The 24599-nt window shown below is 46.6% G+C and overlaps 2 protein-coding genes across 5 annotated transcripts in view; one reads left to right on the top strand and one right to left on the bottom strand.

Annotated features, from left to right (window-relative positions):
• Positions 1 to 4963, bottom strand: part of SETD3 (SET domain containing 3, actin N3(tau)-histidine methyltransferase) — a 69608-nt gene extending 64645 nt beyond the window's left edge. For 2 of the 3 annotated variants that reach the window (XR_009518293.1, XM_060003941.1), the window contains exon 1: positions 4596 to 4730. The gene's annotated coding sequence lies outside the window, so the exon portion shown is untranslated. Of the gene's footprint in view, positions 1 to 4595; positions 4731 to 4859 lie in introns of those variants that run through there. The other variant, XM_060003942.1, reaches the window with a different exon arrangement.
• On the top strand, positions 4295 to 24441 carry CCNK (cyclin K). Of its 2 annotated transcripts, XM_060003943.1 has the most exons (12): positions 4295 to 4311; positions 5194 to 5322; positions 9472 to 9720; positions 10198 to 10279; positions 11788 to 11919; positions 15735 to 15840; positions 16345 to 16402; positions 17366 to 17535; positions 17886 to 18157; positions 18862 to 18895; positions 21713 to 21784; positions 23080 to 24441. In XM_060003943.1, the coding sequence occupies exons 3-12, from the start codon at positions 9524 to 9526 to the stop codon at positions 23703 to 23705; spliced, it is 1749 nt and encodes a 582-aa protein (XP_059859926.1). In that variant the 5' UTR covers positions 4295 to 4311; positions 5194 to 5322; positions 9472 to 9523; the 3' UTR covers positions 23706 to 24441. The 2 variants fall into 2 exon arrangements, with proteins under 2 accessions (XP_059859926.1, XP_059859927.1); XM_060003944.1 differs by lacking the exons at positions 4295 to 4311; positions 5194 to 5322 and adding an exon at positions 5348 to 5386.
• The last annotated feature ends 158 nt before the right edge of the window (positions 24442 to 24599 follow it).

Raw genomic sequence — 24599 nt, 5'->3', positions numbered from 1 at the left:
TATCAGGATGTAACCCCATCATAACTCCAGGAAGATCGGTATAGCTAACACTGCCTTACTTTTCTACCAGCCAAGTGAATGAGTGAATTCATGCTTGCATTCAGTGCACATTTCTTGAGTATCTAATATGAAATGCAGGGATAAGTGAGACGTGGTCCCACAGTCTTGAGGATAAGGTGGTAACCAACTACACCCTTTGTTACGTAAACTGACCTTCAGCCAGATACATGTGCTACATTAAACAACTGAGTTTTGGAACCTAAATGCAAATTATTCATGCTGTCACGTTGTTTGTTTCTGGGCTGTTGAACCTGTGTGTGCCCTGGGGCAGGCCCCCAACATGACCGTCTTCATCATAACTGCATCATCAAGCATATTTCCTATATCAGGAACTGAGGTAAGCATTTTACACACTAGACAAAGAACGATATTATGCCCACTTTACAGATGAGAAAGCTGAAGTTTAGTGAGGTTAATAAATTTATGCAGCATGACAGACAGCTAGTAGCACAGCCTCATCAGCACAGCTCGATGGCAAACGTCACTGATGCCCAATAGTATTTCATGGATTCAGTGCAAAACCAACCCCTTAGAGAGGCTCTGAAGGTTCATTATCTCTGAAATTCTAAATAACAGTATTCCTTTGCAGTTGTAAAACATACCATGTAAAGCTTTTACCCCTTTGGCCTTTTAAAACTATAGAGTCATTATGCTGGCCTTGTCCAAATACAAAGGAGTGGCCTCAGCTTAAATTTGGGACATGAACAAAACTTCCAAATTTTATGATAAAGGCAACTTTCATGAGTATTTTTCAACACTAACCCTTACTTTCTCTTAACTGTGCTTAACAGAAAACTATTGATACTGAAGAGTCAGGCCTATTTTCTGAGATTGAAACCTTAAAGGTTTGGTCATAGAATTTTTAGGCCTTGTTATGTTCTAATGAACTGTATCGTAAACAAAGGGGAAAGTGAAATTCAGGATGGTAGATAGGTAATAAGGCTAAAATACTGCATAATTATTAAGAGTTCTATGTAGACACCTGCTTATCTAATTCTCTAGACAATTTTTTAGTCCTTCTAAAAAATAGTGAAAGCACTTTTTCCTGCCCTGTCCCTCTGCCCCCCGTCCCTCTGTACCCGCATTATTCAGCCTACACATGTAAGAAGTTAAAATTTTACTCTGGCTTGGTAATCAGTATCACTCAGCTCCCTTTCAAAATCTTAACTTCAGAGCTGGACTTGTCTTCCATTGCCAGTCAAGAGTGTTTGGACTTATCTTGATTATTAATTAACTTCTACTTGGAAAGGACTTGAATAAGAAAAAAATGTTCAAAGTCTTAACTTTGGTATTTGAATTTTATAATCATTTGGAATCATTTTTCTTCCATTCAAATATATTTCAGTTGAAAATTGTCAATAGCTGTGTTTGTACCTCTGGTTTTACGATCTGTTTACTTCTAAACCTAGAAGAAACTCCCAAATGGAAATGGAGTCTACACAGCTAATCTCTGGCTTGAGTTACTGAATGAATTTAACAACAAAAAGGATTCTATTCTGTTAATCAACTTTTTCCCCATAAGACTATTAAAATGACTTGAAAAAAAAAAAACAAGTCTCAACTCCTTTGTAATAAAATATGTGTATTAATATTTTGTTAGAAATTTATTTTTACTTTGAGAATAAATATTATGTAAATTATATATGCAGATCAAACTATTTAACAATCTCCAATTTTATGAGTAGGAAAATGAGATGACATAAGGAAATCCAACGTACAGAAGTCAATTTTGTCAAGTAAGGTACACTTGTATATGCAACAAAAGTGAAAACCAGAAAAATTTAAAAGCCAAGGAATCCTTAATCTGACCCCCTTAATATGACTCAGAATGAACTGATATCCAAGATAAACACTTCTTCAACTGTAGCAAGAAAAAAAGGATGCACAGCAAATCAAAATATTCTTTCTGATAAATTAATGGGCCCAAATATAATTCTTGTTCATTGAGAAAACAAATTAACTGGCCACAAGCAAATTCCAAAGTACCATAAGAATAAAGATATATTCACTCTTCACTACTCTGTTAAAAGTGTTTAATGCCATAGTAATAAATGACTCCATTTCCTTTGTGCGGGAACAAAATCTAGGTCCCACTCCCAGGACTGAGGTACACGAAGAGAAAACACACTTGAAACTCTTCCTCCCTACTCCTCACAGAAGCCAGAGAAGACAAACCAGTTTCTAAAGATAAAAAAAACCTCCCAGTGATAGATATTCATCAAACTACACCAAAAAAGATACAGTATTATTAGTTACATTTCTAAAAGCTACTGCAGATTAGTGATAAGAAAAAAGGAGACTATGTAATTCAAACATTTTGAGAGATTTGGAAAGCTTCAAACTAAACTGACATCTAGTAAAAAGAAAGAGAAACCCTGAGCCAGGAGGTAAGGTTTTCATTCATATTTTTACTAAAATTCCACGCGCCACAGAGTAGGTACCTGGTTCCCATTGAATTCAATGATTATCTGCTAAATATTTACTGCGAGCAGACTCCAGCGTACTGTAGATACTCTCCTCCAGCTGTCATCTCCTTTGCCATTCTCTTCTGGATCATGAGAGCGGCAAGTTTTAAGGAAACGGTTGTGACCAATTATCAGAGCTCTCAGAACAAAACAGTTTTCCAGGGGTTGAACTTTAGAATGGAAAACTATTTCAGTACAACCTTCACAGCTCTCTCAGTTTCCAGTGGCTTCTAAAGCAAAGGTTTAATCGTCACTGAAAACGGGGCCTAAGTGTTCAGCAAGTGTTACTTTCTTCCTGACAATCTTATTGCACTCCTATCAACAGAACTGAACAGAAACTTTCATTTCTACAGCACACGTAGACATAAATGTTTTAATCTGCGAGTCCAACACCATTCCTATCCCAGGGATCACTGGAGAAGAGATGAGAAGCAGCAACCATTTTACTCGTTCAGACTAGAGTTTCATTTCAGACATTAAGTTACAACTTTGAATATATATGAGAGGGCAGACAGGAAGGGGTAGCAGAAGGAAAACACAGGCCGTTGGGGCCCAATAACAAGCTGTTCTGCGGCTCTCTGAGAACTTGGCTTTTCAAATTACTATCCTAGGCCCGAGAAAAACTCCTTAAAATGCTGGAACTTTTCCAAACTATCAATCACAGCAGCCCCAGCAACTAATGTGCTAAGATGAGACTGCATACATAGTAGACTCTGTATGGACACAATATATCATGGTTCAAGTAAGTCTTGCCAAATTTTAAGGGTACAGAGGAAAGCTGCGTTTATTTTGCTATATTCTTAAGTTAAATTCATTCACTTAAAATGGTAAGAAAAACCTTTCCAAAATTATTTCTGGTTCCTTCAGTTTTGAAATAGCAGTAGGGTCATTTTGGAGGAAAAAATCGGGGAGGAAGAGGTTATCATCTACACACGGCAAAATTCAAACTTCTCAGTGTCCAGTTCTGCCAGTTCTGCCAAACGCATACAGCTGTTGTAACCACACCACTATCAAGCTCTGTGCAGATCCATCACTAAAGGGTTAACTCTTCGGAGGCTCTTAAAAGCAAAATTCACCTGTCAACATACTTTAAAAAGGATTTTTTCTTTCCAAACATCACCTCCTTCATTTGGAAATGCAAAACGTCACCTCCTTCATTTAGGATCCCAAGTGATCCTACACCAGTCAACACACGGCAGGGGTAAGCCCCCCCCTCCCCCGCCGCAAGTGGCGCCCAACGCTAATCGGCTCCTCCCCCGCCCACCCCCCCCACCCCCGAGTAGACACTGGGGATAGAGGATACACAGTTGCATCGCCAGGCTGGAGCCACGAGGAGGAAGAGTTTGATGCTGGAATGACAAACTCCAAAGCACTGAATTCTTCTCCCTAGTAGGGCACGGAGCGTGGGGAAGATGGCCAGGGCGCGTGGGAAGAAACATGACCTATTTTCAACGACTGTTTTTATAACTGGAAATTGAGGGAGAGAAGCAGGGGCTAGTCCCCGAGCACCCCCGAGGGCACCTGAGGTTTGGAGAGAGGAACATGAGAGCCACACCGTCCTCGCCTAAGCAGCCGAGTGACGACGGGAGGGAGGGAGGGAGAGAGGAAGGAAACGGGTGCGCGAGCCAGCCCCACGCAGAGCCGAGCCGACGAAAGCGAGAGGGACCGACCCCGGCCCCACCCGGTGGATGCCGAGGGGCCGGGCGCTTCCTGCACCTGCTGCCACCTCTGGGCGGGCAGAGCGGGGAACGGAGCTACGGCCGCCGGGAAGGGACGCTGGGCAGCGGTGAGCGCGTCCCCGCCCCAGGAAGGCCGGAGGGCAGAGACCGTGCGGCGCCCTCCGACCTCGCCGGGCCCCCGGCACCCAGCCTTGCCCGCCGGGCCGCAGGGCGCACCCCGACCCCTGCACCCTAGGCCCAGAGCGGCCGGCGGGGCGCGGGCCGGACCACGGCCGAGGGGCGCCGGCCGGGGTTGGGGGCAGCCTCGCAGCACTCTGGGCGGTGGGGGGGGGTTGCGACGCGAGTCTGCCTCGCGGGCCACGCGCGCGGAGGGGCCGCCGCCGGCACTCACCTGCCCGCTTGCCCCTTCGCGCAGCGGCGGCGGCGCCACACTCCGCCGGGACCCACAGTCCACCTCAACCAAGCCCCAGGCGGTGGCGGCGGCGGCGGCTGCGGCCGGACAGGCGGGGGCGGGACCGCTGCCTGAGACGGCCCCGCCGCCGCGGCCCAACCCGGTTCCGCCCGCCCCAGGCCCCGCCCCCGAGCCGCCGCCGCCGCCGCCCATTGGCCCGCGGTTCAGTCGCATGGGCGCGGCACCGCCCCACCGCCCCCCTACCGTTCCGCTCGGGTTCCTGCCCAGCCATTGGGCCGGCGGGCTCCGGGGCCAGAGCGGCCTGCTCGGCCCCCGCCAGGTTCCGGGCCATAATTGGCTGGGCTGAGCCCATGCCCGGGCGTTAATTGGAAGACCGGCACCCCGAGCCCCGCCTCTCGCGCCCAAGTTCCGTTAGCAGGTTCGGTTGCTCCCGAATTCCCTCTCTCCGACGGGATGGGCCCTCTGGTGGGCTCCTCCTCCCTCACGCAGCGACCGCTGACCCGCGGGGAGGGGCCAGGAGAAGACTGGCGGCTCGTTCCACGTTTGAGAGCTCTACTTTCTTCTCATTGGTTGACAGGCGTCCCTCCGGTCGCTTATTTCTAGTCCCGGACGCAGCGCGATGACGTAGATTTCCCGACATTCCACGTCCAAGATGGCCGCAGTCAACAAGGAGAGACGTTGCTAAGGGGCTTGCCTGAGGCGAGGGGTGAGTGACCGACGGACCGCGGGCAGGGCCACTCAAGTCCCGCGTACCTGGAGGTCGGATTAGGGTATGGCCACCTGCCTCCATCCGCTGGCGGAGTCTCTCTTTCCGGCTTCCGCCTCCCTCCGCTACCCCCCGGGTGCAGATCGAAGTTAGCGGGCGACGGCGGGGCGGCGAGACGCGCTCCGGGAGAGGGTCTGAGGCGCAGGATCGGGTCAGGGAGGCCGGCGCGGACCGTAGAGCAGGTAGCGACGCTCCAAGTGAAGGGCGGTTAGGGTTCGGGGACTTTCTGGAAGGTGGGGAGAAAGGGCAGGGGTCTTAGGCGCGCACACACTCAGCGGTCCAACCGAAGACTACCCACGTCTTTCCGGTTATTTCGCAGTGTGTTGGTCCCAACCTTGGTAACGCCTGAGACTTTGGGTATCGTTCCACATCTGGGGTACTCTGACTTCGGAATCTGAAGACCCGTGTAACAAGGGTGGGACTAGGAATGAGGAAAAGGCACTTCCGCGGTTAGTTTCGTTTTTGCCGACACATCACGCTTACCGACCCTCTCCTGGGTTGTTTGGTTTGTGAGGAATTGTTCTTTAGAAGGTTGAGGCGTAAGGCAAGAGGATATCTAAAAGCTCTCAGACTATTCCCCGCACAAAGCATTGTCGGTAGCGCTCCCGAAATTTGGCTTGCCAGTCAAACGGAGCTTTCGCTAAATCTTCTGACGTTAGGAACGGCTTCTCACAGCATTTAGTTGAAGATGGCCTGTTTTATGTTTTTAAGGTAAACTTGATAATGCTTGTGTATCTCTTGTGTATCGTTAAAGATACCTAGCACACTGCCTTGCAATTCTGGCGCTGGTTAAGGTTTGTATGAATGATGTTGCTAGAATGAAAGCTCCACGAAGGAGCTTTATATCCTCAGCACCTAGAGCACTGCCTGACAGATAGTAAACTGTCTTCATTGCTGAATGAATGGATGGATGATGGTAATAGTTGCGGTATTGATAGACATTTGGTTAAGATTCTTAGTGTTCTTAGATGCCTGCTTGTTAAATAATCTTGACTATGAATGTAATAGTTATCCAGGATTGCTTTGTTTTTTCAGAGTGACTACCGTTGGTGTCTAATTTTAGTTTTGTTTTTTTTTACTTTTGTCTCCTTTTGATTATCTTTTGATGCTTTGTTGAGAAACATTAGTTGATTCTTGTATAAAGCATGTTAAACATTCCATTTTGAAAACGTAGCTTACACCAACAAGCAATAAAGAAACATTTTACTTGCTAATGAGATCGTTAACTCTTAAATGCCATTTCTAAAATTGAACGTCATAAAGAAAAACAATGGTCATAGTTTTGGCTTACAAAATAAATTGTTCGTTTCAGGAGATTATATTTGAAAGCAATGAGAGTTTGCTAAGTATCTAGAAGGAAAAATGTTTTGTTGTCTCTAAAACTAGGTCAAGACAAAATCAAGAAGGATTAAGTTCAAGGTAATTGAGGAGATTATAAAGAATATCTAATTGGATTACATCTAATTCTATTTTCAGGGTCAAATAAATGATATACCAAAATACATGCAGATAAGATTGTGAAATTATTGTTCATAGGTTTTGAGGAATCTTAAAAGTGCAGTTAATGATAGAAGACTGGAGTCTGATAAATGTGTCAGTTTTTGCAGAGAGCAATTGGGTGGCTTTGGATGCTAGAGCTTATTAGTAATCTGTTTTAGAGTCTTGTTGGGACAAGAAGAGAGCTTCTAAGTACTTGGGAAAAAGGGCTCATACCCTCAGACCAACAGAGCTTCAGTTTAAGAAAACCAGGTGACACAAATCATGTTTTCTTTTGTTATAAGTTTACTAGACTGGTGGTGGATGGGGGATTGCTAGACATGAGTCTATTTAGATTTCCTTAAGGCACTGAACATAATCCCTCTTCCTATCCTAATAGACACAAGAGAGAAGTATACTGGGTAAGGTCTAGTTAGATGGATATATGTCCGTTCAAATTACCAAACCCCAAATGCTGATTAATGGGTTGATGTCAACCTGAAGAGAGGTCTTTAGCGATAAGTTGCAGGGCTCTGGCCTTGCCCTTACTCTGGTTGGCACTTTTTTTTTTATTAACAACTTTAAATATATGAGGCATGCTTCTCAAATTAATAAATGCACTCAAAACCTGTAGTGATAGTTAGCCAGTATGTTAGATGGCATTCAGGATTCAAGAGTTCCTAAAGACTGAAATTATAGACCAAAACTAACAAGATGTAAATTTGCCAGGAATTATTAAATTTATCAAAACTCAGTTGTGGGGCTTCCCTGGTGGCACAGTGGTTGAGAGTCCGCCTGCCGATGTAGGGGACATGGGTTCGTGACCCGGTCCGGGAAGATCCCACATGCCGCGGAGCGGCTGGGCCCGTGAGCCATGGCCGCTGAGCTTGCGCGTCCAGAGCCTGTGCTCCGCAAGGGGAGAGGCCACAACAGTGAGAGGCCCGCGTACCACAAAAAAAAAGAAAAAAAGAATAGATATTTCTACTTAGTATTTCCCCGCTCTTCTTACTTAGATACTAACATAGCTATGTATGCTTTCCTGCACCTTGCTGATCCTGGAAATTTCTTTATACAAGTACTTACAGATCTTTCTCAGTCTTTTTTAATAGCTACATGGTACGCATTTGTGTTAATGTACCATATTATTCAACCAGTGCCCAATGGACTTTCACGTTGTTTACAGTTTTTGCTGTTATAAACAATACTTTGAATGATCTTGTGCACTTGTTGTTTCATAATTGTGATCTTATTGTCAGAGTAAATACTTAGAAGTGGAATTGCTAAATCCAGGAGCAAATGTGTATGTAATTTTGTTAGATATTGCCAAATTCCGAATCTCTGTGAGAGTGGTTCCGCTTTGTACTCCCACCAGCGACGTAAGAGATTACCTGCTTCTCCCTGGCCTTGCCAACAGAGTGTATTGTCAAACTTTTGGACTTTTTGCTAATCTGATAGGTGAGAAAATATATCTAGTATGACATCTAACTCCCAGCTCTTCATACTCTTACTGAGCATCTGATTGGGAACTCTTCATACATACTGAGGCTTTAGTTAACCGGTCTCCCCCAGCCCCCACCCGTTGCCCAGTTCAGTCACACAGAGTGTAAATTAGTTCAAGAAGATTACTTTTCTCCAGGTAGTACTTAATTCTTCCTGTTGGAGGGAACATTTCTCTTTAGAGCTCCCAGGTGCAAGGAGGAGAGCGGTCAGCCCTCCATGTCACCTTTCCCACCAGAAATGAGGCAGCACACAGGAGAAGTTAGGCTTCCAGATTAACTGATGGCCCTGGCCCAGAGCCTGGCTGCCGAACTGCTATTTTCTTGCTGAACCAGACCAACCTGGTTCTAGCTACCTATTTTAGAACCCTTTTGCTGCCCTGTATGAAAATGTCTATTCTCTGATCCAGTTTACAAACAATTTCCATATTATAATGGCCTCTAGGTGAGAGTCCTTATTTTTTGTTTTCTTTTCTCAGCATACAGCTTTTAGAGAATCTCTTCATTCTGAATGAAAGAGAAGAGGATGAGAAAGCAAGAAAAATTTAAAGGAACTCCTTCTTTCCCTTGTGGACTACCTCCCTCCATCCTTTCTCCCCAGATCACTACACCCACACCCGATCTACATTGCTCAGTTCAGTGGCTTGTGCAGATATGAATTCATCCAGTCTGGTGGCTTTTCTAAGTGAAAGTACCTAAATGAAATCAAGTAAACTAAAAAAAGGAAAATTTTGACTGGATGCTGGATGGAAGAAATGGATAATTTTGGAGGATAAATCTTTTGAGGGGGTTAGGACCAACCTGGGTTTTACTGAAGAACAGAATCTAGACCAGCATAAGGGAGGTGGGCCTAGTGAAAAAAGGCAGAAGGAAATGAGACAGAAAAGCTCCTCCTTTTAAGCAATGAAATTTGGGATTTATCGTACTGTGAGTCACTTAAGTATTAAATTTGTGTTTGGAGGTACACCTGGGCTTCTAACTACCAATCAGTAGTGCTTCTTCTATTGAAAAATTTTTATCAAGTACAAATCTGTGATCGTAGACTGTTTATAATGATTGGGATTATTTAACGTGAGGTATCCCTTTCCAACATTACTGCTTCTTCTCTTTCTTTTAGGATTCTAACATTTTCAGAAAGTCTGTTGGAAAGAACAAGTCTACTTCAATAAATGAAGGAGAATAAGGAAAATTCAAGCCCTTCAGTAACCTCAGCAAACCTGGACCACACAAAACCATGTTGGTACTGGGATAAAAAAGACTTGGCTCATACACCGTCTCAACTAGAAGGACTCGATCCGGCCACTGAGGCCCGCTACCGCCGAGAAGGGGCTCGGTTCATCTTTGATGTGGGCACACGTTTGGGACTGTATCCTGATTCTGGGACCTGTGATAGACAGACTCCCCACCAGCACCACAAATTAAATTAAATGCTATAGACAAAAGACCAAGTAGCATCCCTGACTAAAGCAGCTCTTAATTAGCTTTCTTATTTAAATGTTGCTTCAGATTTGCTTGGCTCTTCAGGGATTTTCTATTTCCTTTTTATCATTTAAATGTGTAGAATTAGCCTTTGAGCAGGTGGCCACCAGGATGGAAAATAGCACCCAGTGACCTCAGTTGAAGTATTTCTAAAGGATAGTGAAGCCCTGCCTTACTAAAGCATAGACTTCAGCTTGTACCAGAATTCCGACACCCGGAGATTCCCATTCGCCTGCTTTGCCACTGATAGTGTTTGCTTTCCCACTGCTCTTGTTGTTATTGTTTGTCTTTATTGTTTTTTCCACATTTAACTAAGACGTAACCTGTAAAAATTCTTGGCCAAAACCCTTAACCAGAACAACAGACACTATGATACCCTGGCAACTGGAATAATTTATTTTCATCGCTTCTATATGTTTCATTCCTTCAAGCAATTCCCAAGATATGTAAGTGTTTGAATTTTATTATAATTTTCTATCACATGTTATTATTTCCACACAGTTTAGTGGACAGATTGTAGTCTCTCTTTCTATTTTATTTTCCAGAAAGTATTTATTTTTTGTATGGTACATATTATATATAAACAAAAACAGCCTAAAATTTGTTTTTTTCCCAATTAACTGTATTAAAGTATTTTTAAGTTTTTTATTTAGTCCAATATGAGCCATAATCATATTGTACTTAGTGTGAAAATTTGCTTCCTTGTTACTTTTCCCAAGATAAAATTGGCCTTACAGTTGAGAGCCAACAAAGGCCAAGACTGCATAAGTTCTTTATGCCATATCCGTTATTCTTCAGTTACTCCTTAAGACATGGACTGTCTTATGCTCTGTGGGAGAGTCTGCCTCAAGTAGCTTTCAGTCCAGGGTAGATGGTATGACAGGTACAAAACACACTGTAGAGAGTGAGGCCATAGGAGAGGTACAGAAGGAAGGCTGTAGCATTCAAGGGAGAGATTAACTACATCATAGAGGGATCGAGGAAAATGCTGGGGAGGAGGTGCCAGCACTGGGTTAAGCCTTGACTGTAAGTAGGACTTACCTGTGCTGAGATGGGACAGAGCAGCAGTCCTACAGAAAGCAGCGTGAGCCAAGGCCTGGCGGAGGCCTGCGCGGCAGCCAGGAGGCCTGTCGGCGGGAAGGGCATGCTGGGACCCTGGGTGCTAAGGTAGACTGAACCAGACCATAGTGGGCCTTGAATGCCAGACTAGGGAACTGTGGCTTCAGTAGGTAAACTGAAGTGATGGAAGGGTTTCATGAAGAAGAAGAATTAGATGTAACAGGAAGTTAGTCTGCTGGGGGTCTTCCTTTTGCTAAGATTTTACTTAGTTTTGTACACATCTTCCTCATTAATTTGTGACGTTCTAGGGGAAGGAGACCGTGTCAGGATCCGCTTTGTACCCCGGCACAGGATCTCACTGATGTCTAACGTGGTCAGGATTCTGTGAAGGGAGGGGCATGTAGGAGAGACTGGAGCGAGCGGGCAAAGAAAAGCTGAAGGTAGAGCGGTGAGAAGATTGCAGTGGAGTAGGAACTGGACCAGGAGCCAGGCAGCGTGAGGAAGGAAAAAGAAAGCGTGGGCAGTGGTGCAGAGGCGAATTCCAGAGGACATGCATTTGGGTGCACCAGTCAGGGAGTCAGTGTCTTTAAGATTGCAATGTGAAAAGAAAATTTGTTTCTGTGACTTTTTTCCCTTTCTGGTGGCTACTTTGTTTACATGACATTTTATTCAGAAAACTAAATTTAAAATAATTTATGAAGCCAAATGGCGGGGCGGGTGGAATCTTTGTATGTGACATTTCCTTCAAGATTTTAGAGTGTCCAGGTGTTTGCAAATGAGAAAGAAGCTGGCAGGAGAGTGAGGGAGCCCAGTTTGTTGTGAAGGCCCAAAATGCTTTTTCTGTTCTGTGTGAGCTTTGATAACAGGGTCTCAGGAGCTTTTGTCTCCCTTTTAGGTGACAGGAGCTTGTTGTCTCTTTCTGGCTGGGAAAGTAGAAGAAACACCAAAAAAATGTAAAGATATCATCAAAACAGCTCGGAGTTTATTAAATGATGTACAATTTGGCCAGTTTGGAGATGACCCAAAGGTAAGAGTCATAACTTCCTGCCTTCAGGCCTTGATTCCTCACAACAGCATTATGATAGAGTTCCCTGTGTTGACAACGGCCGTGGCCCTGTATCTGCCAGTCCCCTGTGTCCTTAAGAGGACTTATGCAGAAGGTATTCTTCCTTGCTTCTGTGAGAAAGGAGGGAAGATAACGTAGCCTACACTTAGGTAGCATCTGCTAATGTGCCATGCTGGGTTGTGAGCCCGTTAGGGGCAGTAGCACATAGAACATGTGTGAGCAAAGTCCTCTCATGGCCCTTAGCACTCCTAGGCCCAGAAGCAGTTTGGCTTCTTGGGTTCATCTCCAGCTGGCTTCTGGGAAGACAGAATGTACAGATGCTGGATGTACAAGTGTGTCTACGTGTGCTGTGTGTCTTTTGCTTCCCAAGAGTGGTGGAAGGTATTAACATTTGCAGACACCCAGGTTGATATACTATCCATCCTGTCCCTTCCCCACAACCCCTGCTAATGTCAGGAAATGGTGGTAAAATAATTGTATACATGATTTTATTATGTTCTAAAGAGACCACTTTCGGGTCGGTGGCAGCTTTCCTCCTCCCCTGTTCTTGTCAAGGTCCCCCCATTGTAACCCTTATAGCACTTGCGAATTAGCCTTCATAATGTTTGTCACAGCTCACAATTGGATAGATTTTAACCAGATAATCACACAAAGAACATTCCTCTTCTCAACTGTAGATCTGTGAGAGCTAAGACCCTGTCTGTTTTGCCTGATACCTAGTGCAGTGGCTAGATAGAGTAGGCATTCAACAGGTACTTGTTGAATAAATGACAAACTAAGGATGTGGGGAGAAACTCAGAATCACAGTTAAAGCAAAACTAAGCCAGACGATGCCGTTCAGCACGTCCACAGCCCTGTTTTTCCTAGTCAGCTGGTACTGCCTCCACGGTAGTCGGCCTCCCCCACCCAGCAGAATCTGTGTGTGTGTCTGCAACGTGTGTGCCTTCCAGGAGGTAACAGGCCCAGAATGCTTTTGCACATACTGTGGTCGTGATTTGTAAGTAATGTCAGTGTGGATAACTCTGTCCCTTGAACTTATTTTATAAATCCATTCACCTGTTTATAAAAATGTGAGCCCATGAGGAATTCATACTAACAGTGGTCAAAAATGTACTTTTATAAAAGTAACGTAGCATCAGATAATGTTTCCAGTGCCTGTGGGTTTTTGATTTTCACACAGCAGGGAGACAGTTGTAGGAATGTGTTGTGCTTTAGTCAGGTCTTGGTCACAGGGGCAGAGGGACCTTGTGGCTGATGAGCTGTAGTTACGCAGAAGGAGTCGCAAAGATCTGGAAGCACCGCAGGGCAAGGGCACGTGGCAGCAGCTGGCGTGTTCTGTCCAGGACGCCTTTGGAGGAGTCCCCTTCTTCTTTCAGCCTTTACCCACTGTACCAACACATCAGGAAACCGAGATCCCGGCCAGGCACAGTGAGGCAGAAGTTTTGCAGCTCCAGGGCCCAGAAGTCAGGAAGAGGGCAACAGCCATGCTAATGAGGCTTTTAAGCCAGGCCAGCCTGACTCAGGTGGGCAGAGGGGCTTTGCAGCCTGCCCTCCCCTCTCTCATGTGCAGTCTCCCCAGGCATGACTGGGTGTCGGGGCCAAAGGAAGGAACCCAGGATCTGGGAGCGGTGAGGACATTGCGGAAGACATTTTCCTCGCCGGAGAGGAGAGGAGGGAAGTTTGGGGAGAGGTGGCAATGTAAACAATTAGAAAAAATACGGTCCTGAATCATGTGCAACTTTTTTGTCTTACTTAGCTTTGCCCTAACTCTGTGGTTTCTCCCTGTTACATTAATTTCTCGTGTGTTCAACAAATATTTGTTCCAGGCTCTGCATTAGGCACTAGACATGAACAGGTGGCAAAGCAGGCCTGGCTTTTGCTCTCATGGATTTTACAGTCGAGTGGTGGGACAGATTTTAATCGAATATTCAGATAGCCAGCTACCTGATTATGAGTTGTGATAAATGCTATAAAAGTTATTGAAAGGTGCGGTGAGGGCATTCGATCTGGGAACCTAGACAGGTGCTCCAGACAGGAAGTGTGGGGCTGAGGGAAAGTTCCCTGAGGAATCATGTTGGCACACAGACCTATAATTATTCCATTAATTGAGCATTTGAAACACAAAGGGAGGCCAGGCCTTGGGCTGTCTCGTAATACTATATGGGCTACAGTCTGGACACTTGGTAAAAGATTGTTTCTAAATTTAAGGGATATGTTGAAACTTCTGGAAAACAGGTGGTAACAAAAGTGGGGTGGGGGGACAGTGATAGTGGGATTTTTTTTGATACTGTGTGAAAACCTTAAGATTTTAAGACGCTTTCCTGAGAGAACACTTGGGAAACAAGGGTGGAAAGACATTCACCTTGCCCTGCCATTTGGAATAACACTCATGGTAGAATCATCTCTACATTCTGTGAAGTGTGGTGCCATACTTTAACCTGAAAGCCAGTTATCTACGTGGCTTCTCTTCCCAGAGTTAACGGGTTTATGCAGCTGTTAATGATGAGATTGTCAGTCTCTCCAAGGCCCTTTCTTCTTCGACTCAAACAAGTGATTGTAATTGTTCTTGCCACACAGAGCATCTTAATTGTATTTTACAATCAAGTAAAATTATAAGTGCTCGGACAGTCAGGCTCTACAGAGGTTGAATTCAAGAAGTTGTTTATGGACATTAGAAAGCATAATAAAAGAAGAGATTCCATTTACAGTAGCAGCAGTAAAATAATATATCCAGGAATAAACCTTATAATAAATTTGTGGAAACCATGTTGGGGAGGGGAGGCTTTAAAACTACTGAAGGACTGAAAAGAAGATTTTCATAAATAAATTTTTGATAGGAAGATTCAGTGTAGTTTAAAATGCCCATTTCCCTAAATTATTCTGTAAATTCAGTGAGTTCCCAATCAGAACATCAGTAGCTTTCATTTTTCCTAGAATGATACTAAATAAAATGATATTAAAATGCAGTGGTGGGGGGAACATGGCTAAAACAAGAAAGGTTTTTAAAAGAGGAATAATCATTGAACTGTCCCTTCCAAATGTTAAATCTCTGATCCTGGTACAGAAGTAGACAAACAGAGCAGTGAACAGAAAAGATTGTGTGTGTATGCGCACGTGTGTGTGTTTATAGACAGTTCAGGATGTGGCTTAATAGAAGAGAAAATGATAATTTACTTAGTAAATGACATTGGGATACCTTGTTTCAGGTAGATGAATGATTAAAACACAAAAATGATGTTCCCCCATTCTCTCTCTCTTTCTCTCTCTCTCTCTCTCTCTCTCTCTCTCTCTCTCTCTCTCTGTGTCTCTCTCTCTCACACACAGACACACACACACAAAATTCACTGTCCAGGTTTGCATGAAGCTGCCACTGTCATAATCTTTCTTGCTTAAAATTTTCAATGTAAATGCCTGGAAGATTGCATTTTTTTAATGGAGGTCTGGAAGGAAACTAAAGTATCTGTAAAGTAAAGGTCTATTTTGTAAAGGGGGCTCATCTGTATGGAAAATAATAACATTTCTAAGAATGTTTACTTTGTTTCAAGTAGGTTTTAAAAATTAACTGATTGTTTTGTCTTCCTACTTTTAGTTCTTTTCAGAATTTATCATTGTCTGTGAGCATGTTAAAGGCCTGAGTGGGAGAGAGGAGAAAAGGAATGAAAAATAGTTGCTAAAATATAACTTGAAGAGAGAATAAAAGGAAAGCTCACTTTTTTAATGCTGTTTCTGACGTGTGATTGAAATTACTGTCTCAACATTTGTTATTTCATTTTTAGGAAGAAGTAATGGTTCTGGAGAGAATCTTACTACAGACCATAAAGTTTGATTTACAGGTGGAACATCCGTACCAATTCCTACTCAAGTATGCGAAACAGCTCAAAGGTAAGAAAAAAAAGTTAAGAGAACTTTTTCATTCTGAAATCAGATCTTTATAATAATTTGATGATACTCAGATTACGCTTCTCAAAAGAGGACAGCAGAAAGTTCAGTGTGTGAAGTACCTAGGCCATAGCTTGCCAGACAATTCAATATTATAGCTGTTAACGCTGTTTCCTTTTATGTATAAACAGATTCTGTCATTCAGTTGCCAAGTGATATGAGGCAGGAAAATGAGTAAGGATTTTTTAAATAGCCTAATAAAATCAGGCTTGGAGCCAGGTTTCCCATAAATGGTGGTTCAGTGTAGGTCATGCAGAAAGAGAACAGAGGTGGGACTTGGGCCTGCTCATTTGTCCTTGTTTCCCAGGCCGAAGCTCTTTGCTGTGTATTGGGGGTGGTGCTAAGCACACAGTAGGCTTTAAATAAGTACTTGTTGCTTCTCATTCATTCTTCTTTTTTTTTTTTTTCCTTTCTATTACTAATTTGCCTTTTCTTCCCCGTTTCTAGGTGATAAAAACAAAATTCAAAAGTTGGTTCAAATGGCTTGGACATTCGTAAACGACAGGTACATGGGTTCAAATGTTGGTTTAATTATGGTGTTTTAAAATAGGTAGGGACTTTACGTGTCATCTAATCCAAACCCCTTATTTTGTAGTCAGGAAACTGACTTGCCCCAGCTTAAGGAGCCAGTTAACGGCAGACTTGGAGTTAAAGTCCAGGTCACCTGCTTCCCGGCAGAGGGGATACCCTGCCACATCACGGTGGTATAGGATGCTGAAATCTTATCACCGGTTTGAAACATAAGTCCTAAACAATACACCAGAGAATTTTGACAAGTATATACTTAAATCCATTTCATTTTGCAAAATTGCAAACTATATATTTGCAACTTTATACTTCCTTGTAGTGGTTTTAGAGCCTTGATGGTCTTGGAGCTGAGAGATCTAAGGAAGTGCTGGATAGGGAACAGAATGCCCGCAAGTTGCCATCATGTAAGGAGAGAGTTCAGTGCTAGGGTTCCAGCCGTTTGAAGAACTTAAGCATTTTCATTTGTATTTCATGACATAGCAATTTTTTTTTTTTTTTGCGGTACGCGGGCCTCTCACTGTTGTGACCTCTCCCGTTGCGGAGCACAGGCTCCGGACGCACAGGCCCAGCGGCCATGGCTCACAGGCCCAGCCGCTCCGCGGCATGTGGGATCTTCCTGGACCGGGGCACAAACCCGCGTCCCCTGCATTGGCAGGCGGACTCTCAACCACTGCGCCACCAGGGAAGCCCAACATAGCAACTTTTGAATGTGCTGGAATTCTGATTTTTTAAGGAACAAATTAGTAGCTATAGTTAAAGTAACTTATCTCGGTACATTTAGAAGACTAAGAACTTGCTTCTTTATAATACTTTATTTGATCATGTATAGGGGAAAGTAAGCAAACTGACATTTAGATATGGCATCTAATCTCCATGCATTGGGTTAATCATAAACGTTTGCTCATCCAAGTCAAGTCACCTCTTTTTCTTGTTGAACTAGTCTCTGCACGACCTTGTCACTACAGTGGGAACCAGAGATCATAGCAGTGGCAGTGATGTATCTTGCGGGACGTTTGTGCAAATTTGAAATACAGGAATGGACCTCCAAACCCATGTACCGGAGATGGTGGGAGCAGTTTGTGCAAGACGTCCCTGTGGATGTTTTGGAAGGTACGGGGCGTGCTGAGCTTTCTGCAGGGTGTTCCACATTAGATCATTCTTCCCTGTGAGGAAGAATGAGTCCCGAGAATGGATTCTCCCAAACAAGTCCATGCAAACTATTCTTTAATTAAATTCTCTAATGTAATGTTCATTCTATCCAAACACATAGTTTTGGTGAACTAAAAATGCACACCAGTGCTGTGCACACCAGGGATTGGTGAATTACAAATATGACAGCCACATATTGGCCCTTGTAGGGGAATCGCACCTGCAAGGGAAATGGGAGTATGTTTTTTTCTAGGTAGAATTTTATTTAAAATATCAATTTGTGGCAAATGTAATTGTTTCCTATCATTTAGACATCTGCCACCAAATCCTGGATCTTTACTCACAAGGGAAACAACAGATGCCTCATCACACACCCCATCAGCTGCAGCAGCCCCCACCTCTCCAGCCCACACCGCAAGCACCACAAGTGCCACAGTCACAGCCGGCTCAAGGCTCCGAGCTGCCCCAGCCCCCACAGAAGGACTCGCAGCAGCCAGCCCAGCCGCAGCCACCACCACCGGCCCAGCAGCCCAAGAAACCGTCCCCGCAGCCTAGTCCCCCCCGGCAGGCGAAGCGCGCCGTGGTGAGTGCGCCACGTTGGCACTGGGTGCGTCCGCTTCCTGTGGCGACACCCCACCTGTGTGTGTTCCCCTTTCTGAGGCAGCACACGGAACACCAAAAGCAGGGAGTGACACGATCCACCTCCCCGTCTGCCTGTATGGCCACAGGCAGCCTGACAGCTGGCGTGGTCAGAGGAGAGGTACCTTTTGGAGCCAGGACGGCTCTGTCCTCCTCCAGCTGCTGCTGCCTGTGTCAGGGCCCCAAAACGTGCCCGGGTGTAGTTTCCACATCTGCACACTGACTGCCGGAATAGGTGTCTCCCATGTCTTTAAACTTGTAAAAGTTTCTCCCCATGGTAGCAGCCGCGCCAGTGGAGGAAGCCGTACGTTGTGACACAGACCCCAAGGAAGCCCCACGGGATAGGGGCGGTCAGCAAGCACCCTCACCACGGTTAAGACAGCTCGATGGAGGGCATGAAACTTAGTGCTCAGAACTCACTAGTCAGAAAAGTTAGTAATTCTGCCTGCTGTCTGATTTGAAAGGGGAAGAGGAAGGAGGCAGAAATGATCTGTTAGGTGCCATGGTTTGCTCTGCAAGTTCAAGCCAAAATTAATTTTTGTCTGAGTCCACGTTCTGGCTATGATTCTGTTCAGTGCCTGAATAATCAGTTTTTCCTCACTGCATCTAGGGCCTTGGTTAACAGTTGTGTATTTTCTTTTGTAACAGGTTGTTTCTCCCAAAGAAGAGAGCAAAGCATCAGGTAATTTTATGTTCTTGTGTTTCGTTTTTTAGTTTTATATGTTGTTTATCAAGACTTTAAATTCTTAGTCAAAAGTTGTTTCCTTTCAGATTTAGATTGGCCTTAAAATTTAACGTTAGAGCCCATCAAAAACTTTACGCTAGCTGCGTTGTCTTCTCTGTGTATTCCCTGACTGTATATTTTTGGATTGTACTTTAACAGTATCAATACAGAAAAAAAAAAATTAGTGGCAATAAAAATGTGCTTGGTAACATAAGTCATCCCTCGGTATCCACGGGGAATTGGCTCTAGGACCCGCCTTGGATGCCAGAACTCGCAGATGCTTGGGTTTCGTAGTCCACCCTCCCTGTCCACGGATGCGAAGGGCCAACTGTATATCAAAATATAATTAGGAAAGTAGGCGAACTGCTGCAGCAACATTTATTTTTGGAGGTTAGTTAAGCCCACCACAGTCGACAGAGTGAAGGGCCCCGGGCACCCCCAGACTGAGCACCAAGCAGCAGAGCGATGGGTAGAAAGGATCGGAGCCGCAGTAGGCGTGCTGCCCTGCTGCTTACGGGGGCAGGCTTCTTTTAAACACGTTTTTTCCCCCATATTTGTGGAGCCCAGAGTTGATTAACTTGTTTCTGTATTGGAAACTAACAAAGTGTGAGCAAAACCTGAAAGATCACAGAGGAGAAAACCAGAAGTGTTTTGTCTCCGGGTCAGCCTGTAGTACTGAACCCTGTGCTGCCACAGACCATGTTTACTCATTTCTGTTTCTCTGTCACTTAGTTCCAGGGTAGGAACCCAGTGAATTATTTATTGAACTATTGTGAGATCTTCAAGTTACAGTAAAGCTCCTTTTTCTCAGGATCTTTGTGGGGATGATGAGTTCATTACAGGGGAGTTTTTTTAGCTCCAGATGGGCAAACAGTAAGTGCGAGACACAGAAGAGGGGGCTGCACTCCGTGCCGCATGGATGTTGGGTCAGCTGAGCTGGCGCTGTGTCTTCAAGAGGCAGAAAGGAGCCCGGGTGGCCTTGGAGGGGGACTTGCCTTGAGCAACAAGGGCTGGCAGGGTGGAGCCTTCAGGCAGAGGGGCAGGGTGAACAGTGGGGTGGAGGATTTGGGAGATAACAGGGAGGGGAGTCTTACTGGACTGTGAAGGGTTCAACAGGAGTAGCTTTTGCTAGGACTGAAAATGTGCTAGAAGCAGGTGGCAGCGCCCACCTGGTGGAGGGTGGGTTCTGCATAGGCAGGGGGGCCAGTGGAGGCGTTTGAGCAGGAGAGTGGCACGGTCTGAGTTCACTGTAGCGAGAGTTCCCCTGGCAGCAGTAATGGCAAGAGGGTGGGGAATGGGGAGGAGCCTGCGAGCCCCAGAGTGAGACGTGGTGTCGGGGGTGCCTTGGGGCCTGGAAGCAGGACCCCACTGTGCTCTGGGTTGCAGAGGGCTGGTGAGCGCTTGACATGTGACCTACTCCAAAAACACCACGTGCCCTCAGTGCAGAAGACACACGGATCTCTAAGAGTTAGAGAAAAGAACATTAAAAATCTCATTAATAAAATTCTACATTGATTCCACATTAAGATGACAAAATTCTTGATAATACCAGGTTGAATCAAAGACCGTATTAAAATTAATTTCACCTCTTTGTACTTTTCAGCGTGGCTACTAGAAGATGTAAAATTGCCTGTGTGGCTCTCCTTATATTTCTGTCGGACAGCACTGACCTAGATGACCTCAGCTCAGCCGTCTGTGGGAGGGGCTGGAGGGGGGCGCCTGCGTGAGAGGGGTGGGCTGCTTGGTCTCGGGACAGGGCCCAGGAGCCTGCTCCATGGTTTGGGAGGAGAGATGGAAGGCAGAGGCATAGATCTGCAGCTCCTCTGCCTAGAGACGGGGGATTTGGTCTCTGAGGAAGAGAATAGAGAGAGGGATGTCCCTGGACCTTGAACCCAGCCTGTGTCTGGGACACAGGAAGCCAAGAACGTTGAGCAGTGCCAGAGCAGAAGCAGAGCAGAGCAGCGTACGAGCCAGAATAAAGTGAGTTTCAGGAAGAAAGAACCAAACCATACAAGCGAAAAGATGGCATTCTTCTCTGGTAGTGTGCGCGCACCCTGTACCGTCACAAACGGAAGGTGCTGGATGTGGCGTAGCCTGTCTTGGCGACTTAGGATTGTCAGTGAGGATGCTGGTTACATGCAGCCGCTCAACCCTAAAGGATGGGCTCTGTCCTCTGCCCCAAGCGGTCCCAACTACCTTGCTTTTCTGTCCATTCGCCAGCCTCCAGGTCTCTACCGACGCCAGTTCAGGTGTGCTGCTATAACTAGGAGTAAACATTTGTGAGAGAGAAAACAAACTTAAGTGTGCCTAGACAAGAGATAAAAGGTGCCGGCTTCTCCTGGGAGCACTTGGGGCCTTTCTCGGTGCTCTGTGTGTTAGTGAGGACCCTGACGGGTACCCCTTGGTAACTGAGATGCAGTCTGCTGCTCTCATGTCATTGGAGGGCTCGTCTTAAGTGGTCAGGAGGAAGTTGGGCAGAGGTGGAAAATGGGCTGGCGGACTGTAAGAAGCGAGAGGGTTTTTACTTTTGGAAGGAGGTGAGAGGCGTGGGGTGGCAGGAGCTGGAGGGGGGATGTATTTGTTTCATTTGTTTTGTTCTTTTAAAAGGATGGTTTAGCTGGTGCCTTCCTCAGCTTCCCTTCAAGCCTTGGTCATATCAGCCTTTTCCCCCAGAAAATTCCTTAACAGTGCATTTTTCTTTTTCTCCTCTCTCGCTCTCTCTGACATACTTACTCTATATGAAGAGTAGCTTTTTAATCTACTTTTTCTTTTCAGAACCACCACCACCTAAAATTCCTAAAATTGAGCCCCCTCACCCTCCATTGCCTCCAGCCCATCCACCTCCAGGTAAGTGTTGCCTGCAGGCAGCTGGGAGGGCCAGCTTTTCTCGCTGCCTTTTTGAAGGGCACACTTGGGAAATCCTGGGGAGGATTTATAGAAGAACTTCAGAAATTTAGAGAGACGTTAATGACCTAGGATTTTTCAAAAAATTGGTTTTTTTACAACCAGATAGCTTGAGGATGTGAATTCTAAGTATATCTGAATATTCTCTGACCTCTCGCATCCAGAAATGGTGGAGGATAAATGACTTTAGAATCAGTTTTAGGAAAACAAAGCCCTGCAACTTAGGAACATTGTCGAGATCTGGGCAGATCGCTGTCGACCTTAGACTCCAGGCTCTTGCGTCGGCTTCCCGTTGGCAGGGCGTCTCCTCAGTACCCTTTGGAGAGTAAGCAGTTGTTCATGGAGTCATGTGGAGAATAGAGTGAAAAGGCCTTCACAGGCACACAGTGAACTGGGACGCTTCCTCAGCGGCATTAAAAATAGAGGAGAAAGGTTGTAAAGAACTTTCATTCTTCAGCTGTGGCAACACTTTGGAAGGTGAAGTGTCCAACTAGAGAAGGCAGGAGTTAGGGTGTGTGTGCCAGAAGGTGGGAGATACTCCAGCGACTTCTGAGCTTCTGGGGGCTTCAGCTCTTCCAGTCAGCTGCTGGCCACCAGGGAGCCGGGGCGGGGAGCGGTGCCCCCGCCACACAGGGCACGGGCCAGAATGCCGCTCACGTGGGTCGTTGGGGTGTCAGAGGCCGTCCCGGCATGTGTTTAACGCCACGTCACTCGTGTGACCACCTCTCAGGCGTCCTGCCAAATGCCAGTGCCGCCCGCAGACGGTGCTGCATCCTGGCCCTGGGCTCACAGCCTCTGGAGGCAAGACGGGCAGAAAGAAGGGGCCCCGCGCACGTTTGTACTAGAAAGAGGGCTGGGGGTCTGGGCGGAAGGGACTCCATGCGCCCCCCGGGACTGCCCGTGCCTGGTGCGCTGGGGAGCGGGGAGGGAACACCCAGAGTGGCTGGAGGCGAGGTGCAGGGCCTGCGTGACAGCACATGAGCCGCTGGCTTCGGGACACGGGCGCAGGCTGTGCTGTCTGGCCACAAAGGTGACAGCTGCTTGCCGCTCCTCTGGAAGACGGCCCACGGTGCTGTGACAGGGCCAGGAACCCCCGGGGTGGCCGTGAGCTGTTGGGGTTGCGGGGGGGCTTCCCTGCCCCGAGGGAGTTGGTGGATCCCCCCCTACACGTGCAGCCCCCAGGGGCGCCCTGCCGGGAGCCGTTCCAGAGCTGGCAGTGGCCTGTCTCCCTTCTGCAGACCGGAAGCCACCCCTTGCAGCCGCCTTGGGCGAGGCTGAGCCGCCAGGCCCCGTGGAAGCCGGCGACCTCCCCAAAGTCCAGATCCCCCCTCCGGCCCACCCGGCCCCGGTGCACCAGCCTCCACCACTGCCGCACCGGCCCCCGCCCCCGCCGCCCTCCAGCTACATCACCGGCATGTCTACCAGCAGCTCCTACATGTCCGGAGAGGGCTACCAGAGCCTCCAGTCCATGATGAAGACCGAGGGCCCCTCCTACGGGGCTCTGCCCCCCGCCTACGGCCCGCCGGCTCACCTGCCCTATCACCCCCACGTCTACCCCCCAAACCCGCCCCCGCCGCCCGTGCCACCGCCGCCAGCCTCCTTCCCGCCACCCGCCATCCCTCCCCCCGCCCCTGGCTACCCGCCCCCCCCACCCACCTACAACCCCAATTTCCCGCCGCCACCCCCCCGCATGCCGCCCACCCACGCAGTGCCCCCTCACCCTCCTCCAGGCCTGGGCCTGCCACCGGCTAGCTACCCGCCTCCAGCTGTGCCCCCTGGAGGGCAGCCGCCTGTGCCCCCACCCATCCCGCCACCTGGCATGCCTCCAGTCGGGGGGCTGGGGCGGGCAGCCTGGATGAGGTAACCTGGCGCCCTTCTTTCTTCCTTTGTTTTTTAAAGAAAAGTTTTTCTAATTAACTTGAAAAGTAGTTTAAGTGGGTAAGCCGCAGGGTACCTTGTATAATGCTACACAGTTGTAGTATGGGAAGAAATGGACCGGACCCCCAAGGTGAAATTGGGGTGGTCCTCCACATCTGGGGAGTGGGGACAGCAGCTCTCACTGGAGCCCAGGCAGAGCCGGTTGTGACCCGACTGTGCGTTTGGTCTCAACCAGCGTCGTCCGCGAGTCCTGCGCTGAGTTACTTTACACTAGTGAGAATGTTAACCAGCCATATTGGCTCAATAAATAGCTTCAGTAAGGAGTGAATTTCCTTCTAGAAATCAGTGCCTATTTTTCCTGGAAACTCCATTTTAAATAGTCCGGTTCCATCTGAAGTCAAGCTGTTGTCATTGCTGTCATTCCATGATGTTCTCTCCCATGACACGTGTAGGTCAATTGAACCATATTTTTGATTTAGAGATACTTACATCCTTTGCGTTTAAGTTATTTTGAAGGGGTTGACTTGCTGGATGGCTCTATTCTTTTTCCTCCAGGAAGAAGGGGAGAAATGTACTTGGAAGTAATGTATGTTTACATCAATTTGCAAATTCCTGTACATAGAGATATATTTTTTAAGTGTGAATGTAACAACATACTGTGAATTCCATCTTGGTTACAAATGAGACTCCTTCAGTCAGTTACCCAAATAAAATCAGTTCTGAAATGACGCCTTTGTTTGTTACGGGCACAAGGTGGGGCTCCAAGCCTTAGCAGCCCCTGGGTTTGCAGCCCAGAAGCAGATGTTCTCCTTCTGGACCCTGGGGGCCAAGCAACAGGCAGTGGAGGAACGCTGCCCAGGAGAGGCCTGGCCACCGGCCA

The sequence above is a fragment of the Delphinus delphis genome, chromosome 2 (assembly GCF_949987515.2).
Source record: "Delphinus delphis chromosome 2, mDelDel1.2, whole genome shotgun sequence".
In the NCBI taxonomy this organism is placed as follows: domain Eukaryota; kingdom Metazoa; phylum Chordata; class Mammalia; order Artiodactyla; family Delphinidae; genus Delphinus; species Delphinus delphis.
Note: the sequence above shows the minus strand (reverse complement) of the source record. Positions and strands in the feature narration are given on the sequence as shown.